Genomic DNA, 18,614 nt, shown 5'->3' with positions numbered 1-18,614 from the left:
TCTGATTGTTGATCACCTTACATCAGGGGTTCCCACACTTCTCAACTTGCGACCCCCAAAGTAACAGCATCAGAGAGCAGAGGCCCCCTATTGGCAGGGTGGTGGGAATTTTTTTTATCCTTTCTGGAAATTATGAGACTAAAGTCTTAAATTGCAAGGATAACATTGTCATTTTATGAGAACTCTTACAAAAAAGCACAGTCTTCCCCTGTGTTAAAGTTATGTTTTCGTATTGAATTCACAAACAAGGAAACATTAAATCTTTTTAGCAAATCAGAATCAAATTGTTATTATTCTCAGTGACTTTATTCTTATAATGCGTTTTGTTCTTGTACACCTGATAATGTGATTTAATTCTTGCAATTTTAGAAAAAGCCGAACATTTTTGTTATGGCCATCATAGATTAAAGAAAATAAACTGTTTGCCACGGACGAGTCAATTTCAACAAAAAAAGAAATCAGGAATCTAGAGATTAATTTCACATATTTGCGAGAAAAAAATTGATGTTTTCTGATGTCATAAAGTCGTCCATTTTCAAGAAAAAATATTTTTCCATGACTAAAGGCACAAATTTGCTGTATTGAAACAAATATATATTTGACCTTGTAAAATCAAACATTTTGCATCATCATTTGAAACATCTCGTGACCCCCTGGTGGGTCCTCAGTCCCCACGTTGGGAGCCCCTACCATACAGATAGATAGATAGATGGACGGACAGACAGACAGACAGACAGACAGACAGACAGACAGACAGACAGACAGACAGACAGACAGACAGACAGACAGACAGACAGACAGACAGACAGACAGATAGATAGATAGATAGATAGATAGATAGATAGATAGATAGATAGATAGACTTTATTCCAGACTCATGGTCATACATAAATAGATAAGAATAAAAACACAACACAAATATATTTCTATCTATCTATCTATCTATCTCTCTCTCTCTCTCTCGCCTCTCTCTCTCTCTCTCGCTCTCTCTCTTCCCCTTCTCTCTCTCTCTCTCTATATATAGATATATATATATATATATATATATATATATATATATATATATATATATATATATACATATATATATATATATATATATATATATATATATATATATATATATATATATATATATATATATATAAGAGGCTTTGCCATAGTGACCAGGGTTACACTTGGCCTAAAAATGGAGCCCATGGCAGAACCATGTTGTGTTCATGGTGTTCTGTGAAAGGAAGGACTGGTGCTCCTCATAAAATAGGTAGCATGACGAAAGAACACACATATTCGAGAAGCAACGCAAGACATCAGCCATCTTCCAAACGAGCAGCGACTAATCCGGATTAGTTACAAAGTGGCTTAATGACATCAAAGTCAGTGTTTTGGAGTGGCCATACCAAAGCCCTGATCTCAGTCTCATAGTGAACCTGTGGACAGAGCTGAGAGAGTGAACCAGGCAGCCTAGCAACCTGACTCGGTCGCACGGCTCCGTCAGCAGGAACGGGCCAAATCTCCGGCCAAACTATCATTGCAAACGTGTCAAAGGATTTCCAAAACCTTTGACCCAAAGTGTACAGTTTAAAAGGCAACTCCACCAGATATTAGCGCAAAAGAAATAATGCTGACAATCCCTACAGACCCAAACCTGGAAACTTTGAGTGTGATTTCACGTCAGACCGTGAGAAGCATAAAGGTTATGTGTATTTTTATACAGTCGACATCATGTTTCCGAGCTAGAGGCAAGCTTTTACAGAAATGCTGCCGCAGCTAATACCCTGGTAACAAACTTGCACACGTAATCCACCTCCCGGTTGCACAGTAACCTAAGAGGAATTTTAGATTGAGAGAACAGGTCACAGATCCTTTGAAAGATGAAGTAAAACAAGTTTGAATGCCGGCAAGACGGAGTGAGGAGGAAAGCATGACGATTACCTTCGGCGTTATTGTCTGTTTTCACCTTTTTACTGCCGCTGACGAGCACCGGTCCTTTGAAATAGGCCAATTTTCTTCCCAGAAACCAACAGAAGCACCTAGTATTATAATAATGTCCATAATAGTGTATATTCATGTCTTCTCCCCCATCAGAATTGGGTTTATAGAGAGCAATTTAGAGAGGCAGCAACTTCTGAAGACAGCTGATTAGACTGATTACAGATCTGGTTTGGGATGCATCGGGCCCCATCCGCTTACCGCGGGTTTTAGATCTCACCGGCTCCCCCCTCCCGGATCCCTTCCAGCTCCTTCAGTTTATCCCGGCCTGAACAGGTTAGATCGATATATCGAAGATGGAATCAATCGGCAACTAAAGGAGATCCCTACGCACAGCTGCTTTCAAAGAGGGCTCTGCCTTAACCCCACAGATACAGCTGTGAGATAACCACCCACAGCTCTGCAAATCCAAGACGTGGGGAGAAGAACTAATTATTTGTGGCAGATAATTGCTCTCAGGTTGAGCCAATACTACTGCATGTGTGGGTGCAGGCACACGACAGCTCTTTTCTGCGATCATTTGGGCTTCTCTTTTTTTTTTTTTTACCGTTTCGCAACAAAATCTCATTAGATAAAAGGTCGTGTGGAGAAAAAAAAAAAAGAAGGTTTTGGAAATGTTATATTTTTTATTATTTCAAAGGAGTACGTGGTTTATTTCAGTCTGGCGATGTTCAGCTGGAAGTTATTGTATCTTCCGTCCTTCCTCCATGTCCTGAGCAGATTTTCCTCCAGCTGCAGCTTGATACAGAACAAACAGGAGCCGGGTGAAATTCGGGGCGGGGCATCAGCTGCGGGTGTAAACAGGTGCAGTTGGGAACCGCTCTCCCACTGACTAAACATCCGATCCCTCAGGTTCAACACTGGATCGGGAACCGGCACGGTGGTCAGCAAGGTTCAGATCAGCCAGGGCCGCTGGCATCAGCTGGTGGTGACGCGCAGCCGGAGAAACGCCATGCTCAGCGTGGACGCCGAGCCGCACGTCCAGGGCGAGAGTCCCCCGGGCACGGACGGCCTCAACCTCGACACCCCGCTGTTCATCGGAGGGGTGGCGGACGACCTCAAGCAAGAGTAAGCCCCGCCCCCCCCTCTGTTCAGGCTGAATGCCTTCTAGGAGTGAATAGCGCGAACAAATCCGACGTCCCCTCTTTTTGCTGCTCAGCGTTCGGGAGCGGACCGGGGTCACCTCGGGTCTGGTGGGCTGCATCCGCATGCTGGACGTCAACAACCGAATGCTCAACATTCAGGAGAGAAGCACCGACAGTCAGTTTGGCGTGGGAGTGGGCGAATGCGGCAACAACCCCTGCCACCCGAACCCCTGCAGGAACGGCGCCGAGTGCCAGGTCAAAGAGGCCGAGATGTTCCACTGCAAGTGTGGCAGCGGATTCTGGGGTAAGTCCCGGCTCTGGTGTGCCCCGCATGTTCGGTAGCTAGCTCCCTTGAACTTTGTCACATTTCGTCACATTACGAGTCAAATTATTTTATCTCAGTGACACCGGAGAGAGTCTGGTAAAATAATTTTTGTTGCCACAGATTCTAAAATTGGACCTAGCATTCACTTTGGGCCTACTGACCAATTAAAGAAACCCTGAAACCCCCTGATCTGCCTTGGTTTAACTTTTAAAAGGCTAATTGAGAGTCTGACTCAGCTATTTGAGATGAAGGGACTTTTACTTCCAAAGTAGTTTGTAGTTGTAATGTGACAAAATGTGAGAATGCTGGAGGGGTACAGAAGGTTACCAAGGTCTCCAGTCATTGTTTGTAATGTTTTTAAGTGCTTCTGATCGGACACTATGTCTGGTTTTAAAACTTTTGCGCCGAGTTAGACGTATGTGTATGCTCCTTATAGGATTCTTTGTCATTGTCGAGTCCTCCTCAGACTTTCACATAAATTCAAAGTAAGCTTGACAGCTCAATTTAAGAGCATAATTCGAGCCTCCGGCAGGAGCGCAGGAGCCAAACCCCACCTCATGTCTCTGCGTCCAAGCTTAGAAGCGACGGATTTAAGCGTTGACCCAGTTCACAGGATGGGAAAAACTGATGGGCCGCCGGACTGTGGGCTGTGCCTTTCATCCGCTTCCTCTTCCTCCGCTGCTTCCTCTGTCGAGCAGATGGCAGCTAAAGAACGAGCGGGACGAGAAAGCAGAAGATTAGGAGACATCGGGACGTGTCCCTCATTGGCTTAACTGTGGAGCGTTTCACCACCAGACGCAAATTCAACGTTTAACTCAACTTTCCCGCTTTAATAGTAGAAGTTTTCCTCACACGGGGGCAGATTAGAGGAGATAAAAACACAAAGTAATTTAAAATATGAGTCCAAAATCGAGTCCCATTATGTTTAGCGCAAGAATCGCTTTAATGTTTGGTTGCTGGGAGACTTCAGAAGAAAGATAAATAGCTCCAGATCCGGCCACGATGAGTGAAAAATGAAAAGTAATAATGAGACTTGGACCCTCGGCTGCAGCCTAACCGTCAGCTGAATGTTTTTTTTCTTCTTCTTCCTAAAGTCAGTTTTAAAGTGTTCGCGATTTCTTTCATGGCAGGAAAAGGGGACAGCTCTAAGAAGGAGAGGAGAGGGAATACATGATTGGGGAGAGCTGTAATTAGAAGGGAGGACATGCCAGGACAGCCGCATAAACGAGGGAGGTGAGGAGAGATCAGAGTTAAAGAGTTGAGAGAGGGGAAAGAGTTAGGGCTAAGAAAAAGAGCCATGGCGGCAGAGAAACGGGAGCAGAGGATGAAAAGGCAGCCTCTAAAAGCGGGAGCGAGGGGAAGCCAGGCTAGCCCTGGGAGCTCAGCGGGGACGGGGTTCATTAGCGCGCCCTCCTCGCCACAGGCTCTGACTGCCGAAGTAATGACGGGTGAATTCAGACGGGCTGCGGCGGAGGGCAAACCCATCATCCGCCAGATGTGTTTGAGCTTCTCCAGTAGTCTGCGTTGGCCCAGAAACATGGTTGCTTGGCGAGGAGGCTTTCCACGCGTTGCTAGGGACGGAGGTGGTGGGGGGGGGATTTAGTGCTTTACAAAAGCATTCATCCCCCTTAAACTTCCTCCACGCTCTGTCACAACAACCAGCCAGTATTTTATGTTTTATTGCTATTTTATGTGACGGACGGACACAAAGCGGTGAATAATTATGAAGTGAAACATAAGGGTGCATGTTTTAGACATACTTTCAGCCTCCTTTACTCTGATAGCCCTACATAAGTGCATATGTACTAGGGCTGAACGATTTTGGAAAATAATCTAATTGCGATTCTTTTTCTTTTCTTAATATTGCGTTTAATTTATGTATTTTTAAACATATACAAACAACAAATCAATTTGTTTCCTCGCCGTGCGGATTAGTTGCTAAAAGACCCACAGCATCTAAACTCGGTGCAGAAATTATTGTGTTCTGCCTACGATATATTTCAACCAAAATTGCAATTTAGGCTTTTCACTGCATTAACCGCAAGAAACAAAAATGGCCTCTAAATAAAGATGTTTGTAAACGACTATTTAGAACAAGAAATTTTAATGTTTCTATTGATTTAGAATATTATTCTAGAGAACAGCTTTTAGTTGATCCTAGTTGAACATAAAGTGCAAAGTGCAACCAACAAGCAAGTCTATGTATTAAACTGATTGACCAGTACTTAATGCTATATATGATTATATAAACTCTAAAACAAGTAATAAAATTAGATTATCTCACTGCTGCAACTGTCTTCCCTACCATGTGGAGGCAAACCCACTTTAAACATTTCACAGACACCTAATAGACGTGTCTAGTTCCCTAATTGTTACATAACCAAAAATTGCAGACCTCTGCGATTTGGAAATTGCGTTTTTTTTTTAAATCGCGATTATATTGAAAATGCGATTAATTGTTCAGCCCTAATATGTACTACTCTGTGTTGATCCGGTGCGTAAAGTCAAATACGTAAAGGCTCGGGGTTGTGACGTGTCAACATTTGGGAAATGTTCATGGGTTATAAGTACATTTACAAGTCACTGCATACCTTTTCAAACTGTTTTAGTACAACCACCTCTTCTCGGATGAAGCAGGAGGGGCAGCGATTCAACATGTAAAATTTGCTGGTGCTTTGCTAATCAAGAGTATATATATATATATATATATATATATATATATATATATATATATATATATATATTTGTGTTTGTGTTTCTTTAGGTCCAACATGCGCTGACGTCCATGACCCATGCGAGCACAGCAAGTGCCACAGGAGCTCCCCGTGCAAGGCGCTCCCCGAAGGAGGCTATAAATGCGAGTGTCCCATGGGGCGTGAAGGAAAGCACTGCGAGAGAGGTAATTCCACTTAACCTCGTATCCTACTTCCGTTTCTCTCCTGATTGTTTGCATATTTTTCCCCGACGCTTCCATCCATCTTGTGTCGAAACGAAGGCGTGAGAAGGGGCGAAAGCTGGTAGTATCAGGGGCAATGGGAGGGTCACGAAGCCGTGGCGGATGATTGGCCCCATTGGGCCGTTCACCACATCGACTCGGTTTGTGCTTGTTAGCGAGGAAGCAGAAGCCTTCCCTTCCCTCCCCGCCTATCCGCCCACAGGTGTTGTGCTCCAACTTGTTTGTTGCTGCTTAGTCTCACATGGCAGAACCGGGCCGCTGGTGGGGAAGAGACCACGGCGCGGCTCGGATGCCTTTGAAGTTCATCATTAGAAGTTTCGGCGGTGTCGCGATGTGAAGCCTACTTAATGTTCTTCCCTCCCCGCCTTTGTAGAGGCTGTCATGAATGTTGCAAATTAAGGAGAATATGCCGTCTCGCGAGCGCTCCAAACAAAAGAGAATACATGCATCCACTTGCCGACGGGGGATGAAGAAAAACCAGATGGGAGTAGCCTCCATCCTCTCTGAGTCTCAGTTAGCGAGTGATTAAAATAAATTGAGGTGAACCAAAATCGATGCTGCGTGAGCACGAGCGTCTCCCGTTCCAAAAGGCTATTTTTACAAAGGAATCAATGAGATGACTAATCGCATCAGTCCTCCCCACTCACGGTGATTAATGGCAGCATCAGTCAGCCGGAGTGTCAGTGCCAGACAGGAGCTCGCAGATAAGAAGGCAGTCAGGCGCACAAGCCCTCTGAGGGCAGCACTCTCAACGGTTAAAAAGACGGGGAGCCTAGAACACGCTCGTCACGGGCCTGAAGGTGAACATACTCATAACCAGAAGTGTGTGTGTGTGTGTATGTGTGTGTGTGCGCGCACCAAGATGAGGTTTCCATTCTAATCCGGCCAGGGTTCGTCTGCGCAGCTCGCCGCTTGATACCTTCACGGTGAAGGATTTTCTCAAGGGTTTTCCAGTAGGACTGAATCACTCGCTTTCCTCTGTGCTTTCACCCTGTGATAATGTGAATCATTATAATTTACAGATGAAAGCGAGATCACTTAGAAAAACACACTCCGAGGGGGAGTTTTGGCTCCAGCCGGGGTTTGCAGATGCAGCAGAAGTCAGGGACGGCCGTCTGTGTTCTAGGCTACCCGTCTTTTTAACTGTTGAGAGTGCTGCCCTCTGATTGTTAATGCAGACACAAGGACCTTTTTAAGCTGTTAGCCAGACTTATCTACTGTCTAGGCCTTAAATATAGTTTGTCTATTTTTTTTCCATCTGTTCTGCAATTATGTTATAAATCAGAGTTTACTGAAGATAAAATCTCTCCTCCAACCAATAAGCCTCCACACGTGTGAACGTCCAGTGACATCACATAAGGTAAATGATGCAAGGTCTTTATAGTGCGTCTATTTTATTGTGTGTTTTGTCTTTATTTGCATTTTTAATCAACTTCTAGAGGAGGTTCCTTCTGTACAGCTGCAGCAAAATGTTTGATCCAAAAGAGGGAATTCTCCATGAATTCCTGAACAACTGTGAAACTATCAAACACATGGCAGACCGTGAAGACTGGACGAGCTAGATTTTATTATGAAACATATTCAGAGAGTATTTCAGTTTATTAGTGCATTATCCATCCATCCATCCATCCATCTATCCATCCATCCATCCATCCATCCATCCATCCATCTGTTTGGTTATCTGGTTATAAGTCTTTCTGTCCATCCATTAATCTATACATCTATCTATATATTTGTCCATCCATCCTTCCATCCATCCAATGACAGCATTTGCATTGTAACTATTGTCATTGTTTGTATTTACATCATGAAAATGGAAAAAACTGTAAATAAAAACTAGAAATCTGTGTAAGGAAGGTTCTAGAATTTTCACATGAACAATGTGTATTTGAGCTTTTGGCCAAACCAATGCACTGGTAATGTAAAGTGATTACCAACCCCACCACCACTACAGCATGTGTTGGTACAGTTGCGAGGATGAAATACTGCATCAGCTGTATCAGTGAGCTGATTTTTTTTTTTTTTATGGAAACTTTATTTGCTAATATACAACATTATAACCATAGAAGCAAAACAACAGAGAGCACAGTACAAACTATCAACTAATTAGAGATTAGTTACTTAGATATACAAGTTCAGAAATTCATACAATTATATAACAGGTAATGTTGTCAGTGGTGTAGTTTAAATAATTAATAAATAACTTTTTTTTAATTTTCCAATTAGAATTAAGTTTTGCTTAGGCACTGCAGTTCAAAAACTATAAGGTTGTCTGTTAAGGTAGAAATTATATTATTAGAACAAAGAGAGTCCAAAACACACTAATCAAATTATGATTCAAGAAATTCACTTTTGGCATAATCTCCCCATTTAAGATGTGATTTTAAATACTTTAAATCATATCTCTTTAATTTTTAACCGCTAGACTTTCCAAAAATGATCACCACCTAACTTGGATGTTTGTCTCCCTTTCAAACTGCTGGGTTTGACGGGATCATTCGGCTTTTGTTGGTCCGACAAATCCGGTGGCTATGTCCAGTTGTTTAGGGTGTGATCCCCGGTCTTTCAGTCGTGAAACAAGCATCTGTTGCATAGCTGAAAGACTGTGAAACTTAGGTATTGTGTCCCCAGCTCAAGGTGTAGTTCTCTGCATTCAGTTAACATGATTTATTTTTTTCCTGTCTGGCAGTGTGGCATTGAGAAATTTCTGTCTTAATGCCAATGAGAGCCCAACAGCTTTGCTTTCAAAAGTGGAGCCTTACTGCTTTCGCCATAGTGCTCCACTTAATTTATAGACGCAAAAAGCTTTATTTGATTTTATTCTGGGACTATTCCACGTTCAATGGACACATAAACAGGAAAGCAGAAGGGAAAAAAGAAGAGGCAAAGATTAGACAAAATGCTAAAAAGGGAGAAAATGTGAAAATAGAGGAGAGGAAAAGGAGTGAGCAAGATAACATCCTCACAGTCTGCTTCTACATCTGCAAAGAGAGATATAAAAAGAACAGCAAAACCAACTGATAACGTATTACAGGTACAAACAACCAACACCTTGATACCATCACTGAAGAATATACTGTCTTATTTAATACCAGATGTATAAAGTGACAGCTAAAGCTAATTATAGGGGGTTTCTATATAGGAGTGACTCTAAGCACCTGAATCCATGCACCTGTAGGTGTTTGCGAGTCAGTTAAAATGATTATGAAGTACCAACAATTTTTACTACTGTATCAAAAATTACTTTGAAAAGATTAAAATATAACAAGCCCAGTTCCACCAGTTAGCCCCACCATGCTTGCCCCTGCAACGCAGCTTATGTCATGTACCACCAGCGGTCCGGTCCAGTCCAGTCAGAACCAGGGAGGAAACGAAAATAAAGTGACTTTGGTAATACCGAAATAGTGTGAGTTCAGACTGCAGGCAGTCCTGATGTTTAGGCAAATAATCTTTCTGTTTAAGGTGATACAGGCAGAATACAGCAGTGGTGAATACTGTATGTGCAAAAACCAGTCAGATACACATTTAAAAGAGGAAATTTAGTACCTGGTAAACATCTAGAGCTAGTCATTGTCACCACCTGCATTAGTTTCCCCATCCATCATGCATGGTCTCAAGAGGTGGAACCGCGAGCATCACAAATACTGCAGGAGCCTTAGCCCAACTAGTCTGCCCCGGTGTTTCCTAATGCCAGCTGATCAGCAGGATTCTTTGCCTCTTGTGATGTCAGTGACACAAAATACACACTTAGTAGAATTGGTTGTTGTTGTTTTTTTTACTGTGTGTGGTATAAAAAAAAAATCATTGTATTTAGTGAAATCCTGCAGTGGAAATCCATACTTCATTACCCGGTGGTGTTTTTATTGTCGGCGCGCATTGGAGGGTGGGGAGAACGATACTCGACTGGACGGTATCTTTATGAGGTAAAAATGTGAGCTTTAGCTGCTTTGTTATTGCCTCTCTAGGTTTATTGGGTTTTGATGGGTTTACTGCAATTACTAAGGATGTAGCCATCCTCAAATATAAATAAGAGTTTGCCCCAGAGTATAACCATTGACCTCAATGAAACAGGGTTGCAATTTTTGCTCATTAATCTGACATTTTAGCTAAAGGTTGCGTAGAAAAAGTTCTGCTTAGCCAACTTTTTTTTCTCCTTCTTCTTTTTCCTTTTAGGCTCAGTGCCTATATGTGTTTTTCTGACACCGGCTGACCTTTTGTGTCTTATTGATCCTCGTATCAGGCCGGGCAAACGGGTGAAAGGGAGACAAACCACCCACACACTCGCACTGCTGCTTGAGGAAGTAAATTCTGAGCCTCTTTTCCTGCTCCACTGGAGTTTAGTTTAGCAACGAATTTAGCACGTTCCTATTTTTTCCCCTCATGTTCCATGGTCGGTGCCATCATCATTAGCAGTCTTCTGCACAATAGCTAATTAGCTTTCTCATCTCTGTCTTCCTCCTCCAGCCTGACTCAACTCAGCTAATCCCAGCCAATTACAAATAAAAGCTGCCTTGCCAGCTGCAGAGGTAGCTGAGTGAACTTGCCTGTTTATGCGAGTGTTTAGGAAATCACATGGCGCTGAGCGATGGTAGTCTTTGCACCATAAACACATACCCCTTCAGGTGACACTTGAATGATTTTTAATGTCAAGCCACTTGTTAGAAGATGGCTTGGTGCCCGTCCTAATGACTCCAGACAGCTAGGCGGAGGCACGTCGCAGAGACATGAATTTGCAAAAAGGCCTGCCAGAGCACAATGGCTTCATTATTTCCCAGGTCCCAGACGTGTGTTAAACCCCCCCCGTGTCTCCCAAGGTTCTTTGTCATCCAACGGCGTGCTGTGTAATCGGTCTGGCATAAGTATTTCTGGATTTTTGTTTTGGTTTTTTTTTTTTTTTTGTTTTGTTTGAATTTCCACATAGAGAAAGTCTTAATCCCAGCGGCTACTCGCACACACAAATCCATCTCTGACAGGCCCCCTCAAAGATACACCGACTATCCCTGAATTTCAATTCTGCCGACAAAGAAAAAGCAGGACCTGGGATTGAATCTCGTTGCGCCTCTTTGTTTTGTTTCTTTTTTTCTTCCAGTGACTGAGAGGAGAGGGGCTTACATGCCTCTGTTCAGCGGAGACTCGTACCTGGAGCTGAAGGGGCTTGATAAATACGGGCCCGATCCAGGGTAAGTCTCGCGTCTCAGTGTGAAATCTCCACAGTTTTAGATGAATATTACTGATAACGCTGAACATCATGTAGTTTTCATAGATCTAACAGTTATCTGCCTAAGGCAGCGAAGGAGCTCATGCTTCCTTAAGTCTGAGCTGAATTGATAATGAAGATTACACAACTAACCTTCCTCAGGCCCAAGCATTTTGATACCATTTTGGGGTCTGTTCACATGGTTGTGTTTGTATCTTGCACTCAGTCAAAAGTTCAGCATGACGGTGGTTCTCATGGCCAACAACTCCAACGGTCTGATCTTCTACAACGGACAAAAGTCGGACGGGAAGGGCGACTTCATCTCTCTGTCCCTGAACGACGGGTTCCTGGAGTTCCGCTACGATCTGGGAAAGGGACCGGCTATTATCAGGTTCAGTCAGTTTAATGAAAGACAACATCTGAAGCACATCGGTGTAAAGATCGTGTTGGAGTTGCTTGGGTTCTTCGTGTAAGGCGATGTGTATCTGTGTCTGTGATTCAGGAGTAAGAACCCAATGAAGCTGAAGATATGGAACACCATTGACCTGGAGCGCTCCTTCCGTAAAGGAGAGATCATGGTGAACAAGAAGGACGCAGTTCGGGGAGAATCACCAGTAAGAAGCTGCAAGCTAACTGACCCGCTCCTGCCAATGGTTATCTAGCCAGTCAGCATGCAGGACCATTGGGTCTGTGGTTGTCCTCGCTTCTGCCCGCATTCATCTGCATGCTTGCAACCTATAAACGCCACATTCTTTGGCTTTTAGTTGCTTCTATTTTCATTTGCCATGCTACTCCTTGGTAGAATACCATTTGCTAGCAAGATTTCAAAGGACTAATTGAATGCAATATTAGAAAAGGGTGTTTTATTTTTGGTTCCCTGCAATCACTCTCAGCGAGCCGGTTACAAATTTGTCCAGGTGGGCTCTCCTTGGCATTAATCCAAACTGATATTTAAAAATAATATTGCAATTGCATGTTTTTCTATTTTTACGCAGCCCTATTGCAACCCTTTGTATCATAAAAAGCCATATTAATAAGCCCAAATATGTCATGTAAAACACGTTTTTTCCTTTGATTTTTAAAAGTTTCTTAAGTAATGAAATCTCATGCCAAAATACACCAAAATAGACAATACAGTAGTGATGGTGATTGTAAAATATTTCTAACAAAGAACTGCCCCACTGTTTCAGCTACTTTAATCTTATCAAGTTTAAATTGACAAGATGTATCAGGCGATTTGGTCCAACTCACCGTTAAGGCGTGGTTAACTCAGGGAAATTATTTGTCCATTTTATGTTGTATTTTTATCCTTAAAACTCATAGAAGATCAACCAATTAGAATTTTGTGGCTAATTTTCAGTCTTTAGTTATGGAAAAGCTTTGATTTTTATATAAGTTTCGGCCTCTTGAGATTGTCCTTTGACGACTATAATATTAGAAAATAATAACTGGATTGAAAATCATTTTTAAAGCCTTCCTGGCATGAGCAGTCAGGAGTTATTTATATAATAAGCAGAGACAATGGCACACTGTGTGTAAGAGAGCAGAGTCTCTAAAAAACAGAGTTTGATTATTATTTTTCTTACATTTCATCTGTTGCATTTTATACATTAGCGATTAGCTCAGCTAGCCTGGCTAGCATTACTAAAGCAGCAGTCTCTTACTTTTGGGGAGCGTTAATACAGCAAAAGGCTGCCGACATTTCCAAATGCAGTAAGCTCCATAAACCACAGAGACTGGCACCTCAAAAGCATAAAACAGGATGACTCTGCTGTGCTCTATTCAGCCTTCCTGTTATCTGTTCAAAGTCACACTCTCTCTCACTCTTACGACTTTAATGAAATGCAGAAATGCGCCTTGTTACATCTAAATTTGAAACACCCCGTTGATGCTGAAAAATAGACTGTCAGCATTCTTCATTCAGTAAAAAAAATCCATACAAACGAGTGTTAGCGCAGCCTGGTACGCACTTACATACGGTGTTAGAAAATGTTTGCGCTACCGATCGGTCAGTTACCTGTCAGGTCGGATCAAGCTGAAGGTACATGTGTACATCTCGTTGTGAGCAGGAAAGGACCACATTTGACGAGCCGCCTCAAATCTGTAAGCTTGACTCTCCAGCTCCTTAGCTCTTTTGTCTCCAAAAGGATAAAGTTTGGCGTTGTACAGAAGAAGGAACAAAAGCAGCCTTTACTGCTGCTGGTTTACAGTCAATTTTATAAATTCCGCCTTCGCAGTGGTGTCTTGGGAGGTGGAGGCAGATAAGGGAGATATCAGCCGCAACAGGAGCATAATGAAATTTCAGAGTTCATCGCCTAGACCAATAAAGCAGGTACAAGGCTTTAAATGAAGGTGATCTAATAGTGCGATAAGTCTGTAAGTCTTCCAATTACATTAAAGAGTGTAGATTGTGATTATGAACATTCACTCTGTCAGCTCCATCGTCTTCTACAGTTAAAAAGATGCTCCGTTTTTTTTTTTTCCCTCCTCCTAGTGCCCAGTCTGTCCTCCAATAATCAGTATGGTAATTGTGTTTTACTCCAGCAACATCGGCAGAAAATCTTATTAAAAGAAGAGCGTAAGGGAAAGCGAAGACGTGCGATTGCAGGGGGGGTGGGAGGGTGGGGGAGCGAATGGGAAGACACCAGGGATGAGCTGAGACTAGTTATGGAGCTCAGAACTGAGACCCTATAGAGTGTGGCTCTGAGCTAATTCTCTCCTACATCAGCTGTAAGAGCCGGGGGTGGGGGGTTGGGGGGGGGGGGGTGGTAGGAGGGTTACAGTATGCCTCGCTCAGAGAAGCCCACATGATGCATACAGATACAGTTTTTCTTTTTTTTCTTTTTTTTTCCTGGAGTAATCATCATATCAAAGAGTGCTCAGGCTGCCGAAGTAATGAAATCCAAACTTTCAAAGGTACAGATAGGAGAAATAAAAAATGTACTCCTCTTATTTAATGGCAGCAGTCAGTAAATGAGGTTGGGTTAAGAGGCACTATTCACAGTCGCTCATCCATAAAGTTTTTTTTTTTTTATTCTTTTCATCTTCTCCTAATGGCACCATCTGCCTCGTGCATGGCCTTCTCAGACAGCTCCCCGTTTGCATTCACCTCTTTCCACGGCTGTTTTATTGTAAATGTACAGTATCTGTTACAGCATGCATTCCTCACATTTTTATGCACTTATTTTATGTCACTTCGCCGCGCTACATTTTAATGCTCTGATAGATGTGAGCGTTTGAGGTAATCACGAATGTCGCTGCTCTGCATGCCTCTATGTGCACAAACACACACTAATCTCTCCCCCCCCCCCACTAATAACTCTCTACTTCCCTATTTTCTTTCCTTCTCTATGCTGTGCTGTCTGGATATCAGAAATCACGCAAGGTAATGAGTCAAGTCCCAGTCACACCTTAGCCCTGTTTCATTTGAGCCGCTCACCACGTCCTCTCACCCCCCCGTCTCCTCGTTCAACAACAAGAAAGCAATAAGAGAAATAAGAGAAAATTTGAAAGCAGCACTTCTGTGTCCAAACTTTGCCATTTCACGAGCCCGTGCGTACACACGCGCGGAGAGGAGATGCTCTTGAAGAGCACGGTCTGGCTTTCACCTCGGTCCATCTGCTGCGGGGGCGGGGAGGGGGGGCGGGAAGGCGGGTGGGAAACAGGAAAAAGAGGCCGTCATCGTTGAGATGGCCATTGTTTAAAGCAACAAAGAGACATTTTCATTAGTCCGCCGTGGGCGGGGGTATCACGCCGGTGCCGCGTGCCTGTCGAAAAAAGCGAGAAGGAGGAGGAGGATGTATACCGGAGGAGACGGTGAGGTGCTAAGCCAAGCCCGCCTGTTCCTTTGTCATCTGCTCGCACTTCTTGCTGCGCGCAACAACGCTCCCCTATAGCGACGCGGAGTCGCTCACTCTCTGACCCACTCGCTCACCCACAAATAACAGCACACAGCCAAACTCTCAGCACGTCACCCAGCGAGCGTCGAGCCGCAGATCTCACGGCCCCCCCCCCCCCCCCTCTTTCAGTGGCTGCAAATTATCGGCAACAGTTTAAAAGCAAAACTCAACACAGCCTGAGTCCATGGAAATCACAGCGGTGGGCTGAGCCATTAGAGGGGCTTACAAACATACTGATGACCCTTGACCCTTTTTCAAGTTGTTGCATAACAATCACGAGCTACAACCTGGTTTATTAGGATTTTCTGTGATAATCTAACGCTCAGTGGTGTTCAGCCTCCAGCAGGGCGACTCTATAAAGTTACTATGGAGTAGTTTATGTCCTGGCATAGCAACGTCTCAGAATGGTCCAGTCAAAGTTCAGACCTAATACCACACTGCAAAAACAGAACTAAAATGAAGTCAAATTTTCTTGAAATTAGTGTGTTTTCCCTTGATTCGAGCAGGTAAACAACATGATCTGCCAATGGAATGAGTATTTTGACTCCTAAAATAATATAATTAGATATTCTTCCCTCTAAATAAGATGATGGAGATGAGTTGTTCTTATTTTAAGTGCAAAAATCTTATTCCATTGGCAAATCGTCTTATTTACCAACTCAAATCATGGAAAAATGCACTCATTTCAAGAAAATGTGACTTGTTTTTTCTTTCGTTTTTGCAGTGCAGCTGGGAATCTGAGACTTGAAAATTAGGTGTTCACAGAAACTGCGCTCGTATAGGAACTTTGCATTGAAACAACGGGTTGAGATCCCCCTCTGTAGCTGTGCAACGCTGGGAGAGAAACCCCATACATTAGCAGATACAAGTGAAGCTATTAACTGAACGGATCTGAATACAAATATACCCAAAACATTTCACGTTTTTATTTGTGAAAAGATTCGGATAACCCTGTATCATTTTCCTTTCACCATTACTGAGCACTTTGTGTTGATTTATGACAACAAATCCCAGATACACATCCATAGATACATTGATGCCTGTGGTTGGAAGGGGCTAGAACTGGCACTCTACCAGGAGCTCCTTGTACACCTCACCGCCTGAGGTGATCAACTTCGCCCTACATTTGGTGGGGACTTCTGGCAAAAGCTTGGACTCATAGATCAGCGCTGGGTCGGGCGGCCGTAGCCAGGATCCCTGCCTCGTCTCTATTGGACGCAGCTCAAGGTGCTCTGACACAGCCACGCCGTCTCGGGCTTCGGCCAAGCCCCGCTGCCTCCTACTTTCTAAATCCCCTCCTAAATAAAAGCTGAGCCCGTGCCAGCTTGCCTGTTTACCTCCCTTTCCAGCATCAGTTTTTTTTTTTCCTTCCCCCAGTAATTAACTCCATCTTACCCTCTCTGGCAGTTACCACCCGCCAAAAAAAAAAAAAAGAAAAGAAAAATCATTAGTTACCTCTCTTTGAGTGGGCACGATCTTCGACATCGGCTTTTTTTCTCAGCCGAGTCAGCGGTCCCAAGCGCTCGGTGCAAAAAGAATCGGGTTTCACGGCCGTCTGACGAGCAAATGAATGGCAATTAATTCGACTCCGCAGTCATCTGTTGGAAAGGTCGGCGCTTATAATCAGCTATTCATTAGAGAGGTCTGCAAAGACCTACCCATATCACAAGTGCTGCCTGCTCTTGATTTTCCTTTGTTGTCCGTTCTCCGGTTCACGGAGGATAATTGATCGCTCTCGCCGGGAGACGCAGAAGTCACTTATTTTGTGTCGAGTGTTTGAGCGTTAATGGAAGGCATTAAAAGCGCAGTCAGCTGGGAAAATCCCCCCGTTGATCACGCATCTTCTTGGGCATGAATAAAAAACTGTGCCTCGCGAACGTACGTTCCTCCTCTACAACCACAAAACATTACGTATTTTATTGGCATACTGTAACGTGGAAGGAAAATTATACAGGATTATGCAGGAAACAGCTGAGAGGCCCTGGGTAGCTCGGGAGGAGCTGCAGAGAGCCACAACTCAGGACCGAGAACCCGTTGACAAGACAACTACTAGTCAGTGAATGGAGATGTTCTTCTGGTGCTCACATTGAACAAAAGCAGAACTTCTATGCAGAACCTTATGAGGGAACCTGGGTGGCAGCAACATGCCGATGGGGATGCTTTTCTCCAGGGGTTCTGCAAAGTATTGGCTATTTTCATATGTTTTGCTATATTATGTATCATAGTTCCACTACAAAACCTTGTGATGTTTTGTCTCATGAAATCCCAATAAACAACACTGAGGTCTGTGGTTCTAATTTGACAAAAGGTGGAAAAGTTTAAGGTTCTGTGCCTACTTTTGCAAGTTTCTCCCCCCCCCCCCCTCCCATTACATACAGCAACAGTTTCAAGCATTTTGCTGGAAACAGCAAACTCCTGACCGCGGCGGGTATGAAAGTGATTTAAATGGAAATGAAGCTTCTTTTTTTTTTTTTCTTAGCTCTGTCTCACCTCCTGAAACCTTTGTTGTGTCCTGTCTCATCAGAGCGAGCACACGGCTCTCAACCTGAAAGAGTCGCTCTTCGTCGGCGGAGCTCCCGATTACAGCAAACTGGCAAGAGCGGCCGCGCTCACGGAGGGATTCAAGGGGACGATCCAGAAGGTAACGGAAGTTTACAAGCTGCTATTCACAGCCGAGTGCGAATCCTGCCGTCCGCAGCGACGCGGGGCTCTTGAGCCTCGGCAAACAAGACGTCGTTTAGCCGTCCACAGACCCTCGTTTCAGTCATTTTCCCATCAAAAGCGCACGCTGTGACGAGAAGTGGCTCTGCTCATTAGGATTAGCTCACACTAATTTTAGAACGCGTATTTTGAAGTCCCTCCATTTCGCTGCTCTCAGATCTTTCCCTGACAAATCTCCAGCTTTCTAGCAAACAGCTCGTCTTCCGAAGCGCCCCAAAAATAACTCGGTACGAAACAAAGGGGCTGCGGGGAAGTGTTTGCGTGAACTTGTCAGGAGTTCTCGCCGGCAAACTTTCCCCTCTGACAGTTTGGAGACAATCGGAAGCAAAATGCGACATTTGTCGTGCTTGGCCTCGAGAGGATTGTTAATTATGTCGAAGACGGTATATATTTGAGTTTTGATGGGCTCTTTAATTGGCGTGTTGCTTTGATTCGCTGT

General features: G+C 43.7%; 1 protein-coding gene across 1 annotated transcript in view; it reads left to right on the top strand.

The window, feature by feature from the left end:
• agrn (agrin) overlaps positions 1 to 18,614 on the top strand; it is a gene marked incomplete in the record, with an annotated part of 352,884 nt that overhangs the window by 308,839 nt on the left and 25,431 nt on the right. Inside the window, 8 exon segments of the mRNA XM_036129007.1 lie at positions 2,845 to 3,060; positions 3,152 to 3,381; positions 6,167 to 6,301; positions 11,448 to 11,538; positions 11,782 to 11,946; positions 12,058 to 12,169; positions 14,929 to 14,940; positions 17,979 to 18,095. Of these exon segments, the coding sequence (XP_035984900.1) occupies positions 2,845 to 3,060; positions 3,152 to 3,381; positions 6,167 to 6,301; positions 11,448 to 11,538; positions 11,782 to 11,946; positions 12,058 to 12,169; positions 14,929 to 14,940; positions 17,979 to 18,095 (1,078 nt within the window).

The sequence above is a fragment of the Fundulus heteroclitus genome, chromosome 1 (assembly GCF_011125445.2).
Source record: "Fundulus heteroclitus isolate FHET01 chromosome 1, MU-UCD_Fhet_4.1, whole genome shotgun sequence".
In the NCBI taxonomy this organism is placed as follows: domain Eukaryota; kingdom Metazoa; phylum Chordata; class Actinopteri; order Cyprinodontiformes; family Fundulidae; genus Fundulus; species Fundulus heteroclitus.
This window is presented reverse-complemented; position numbering and strand designations above follow the sequence as displayed.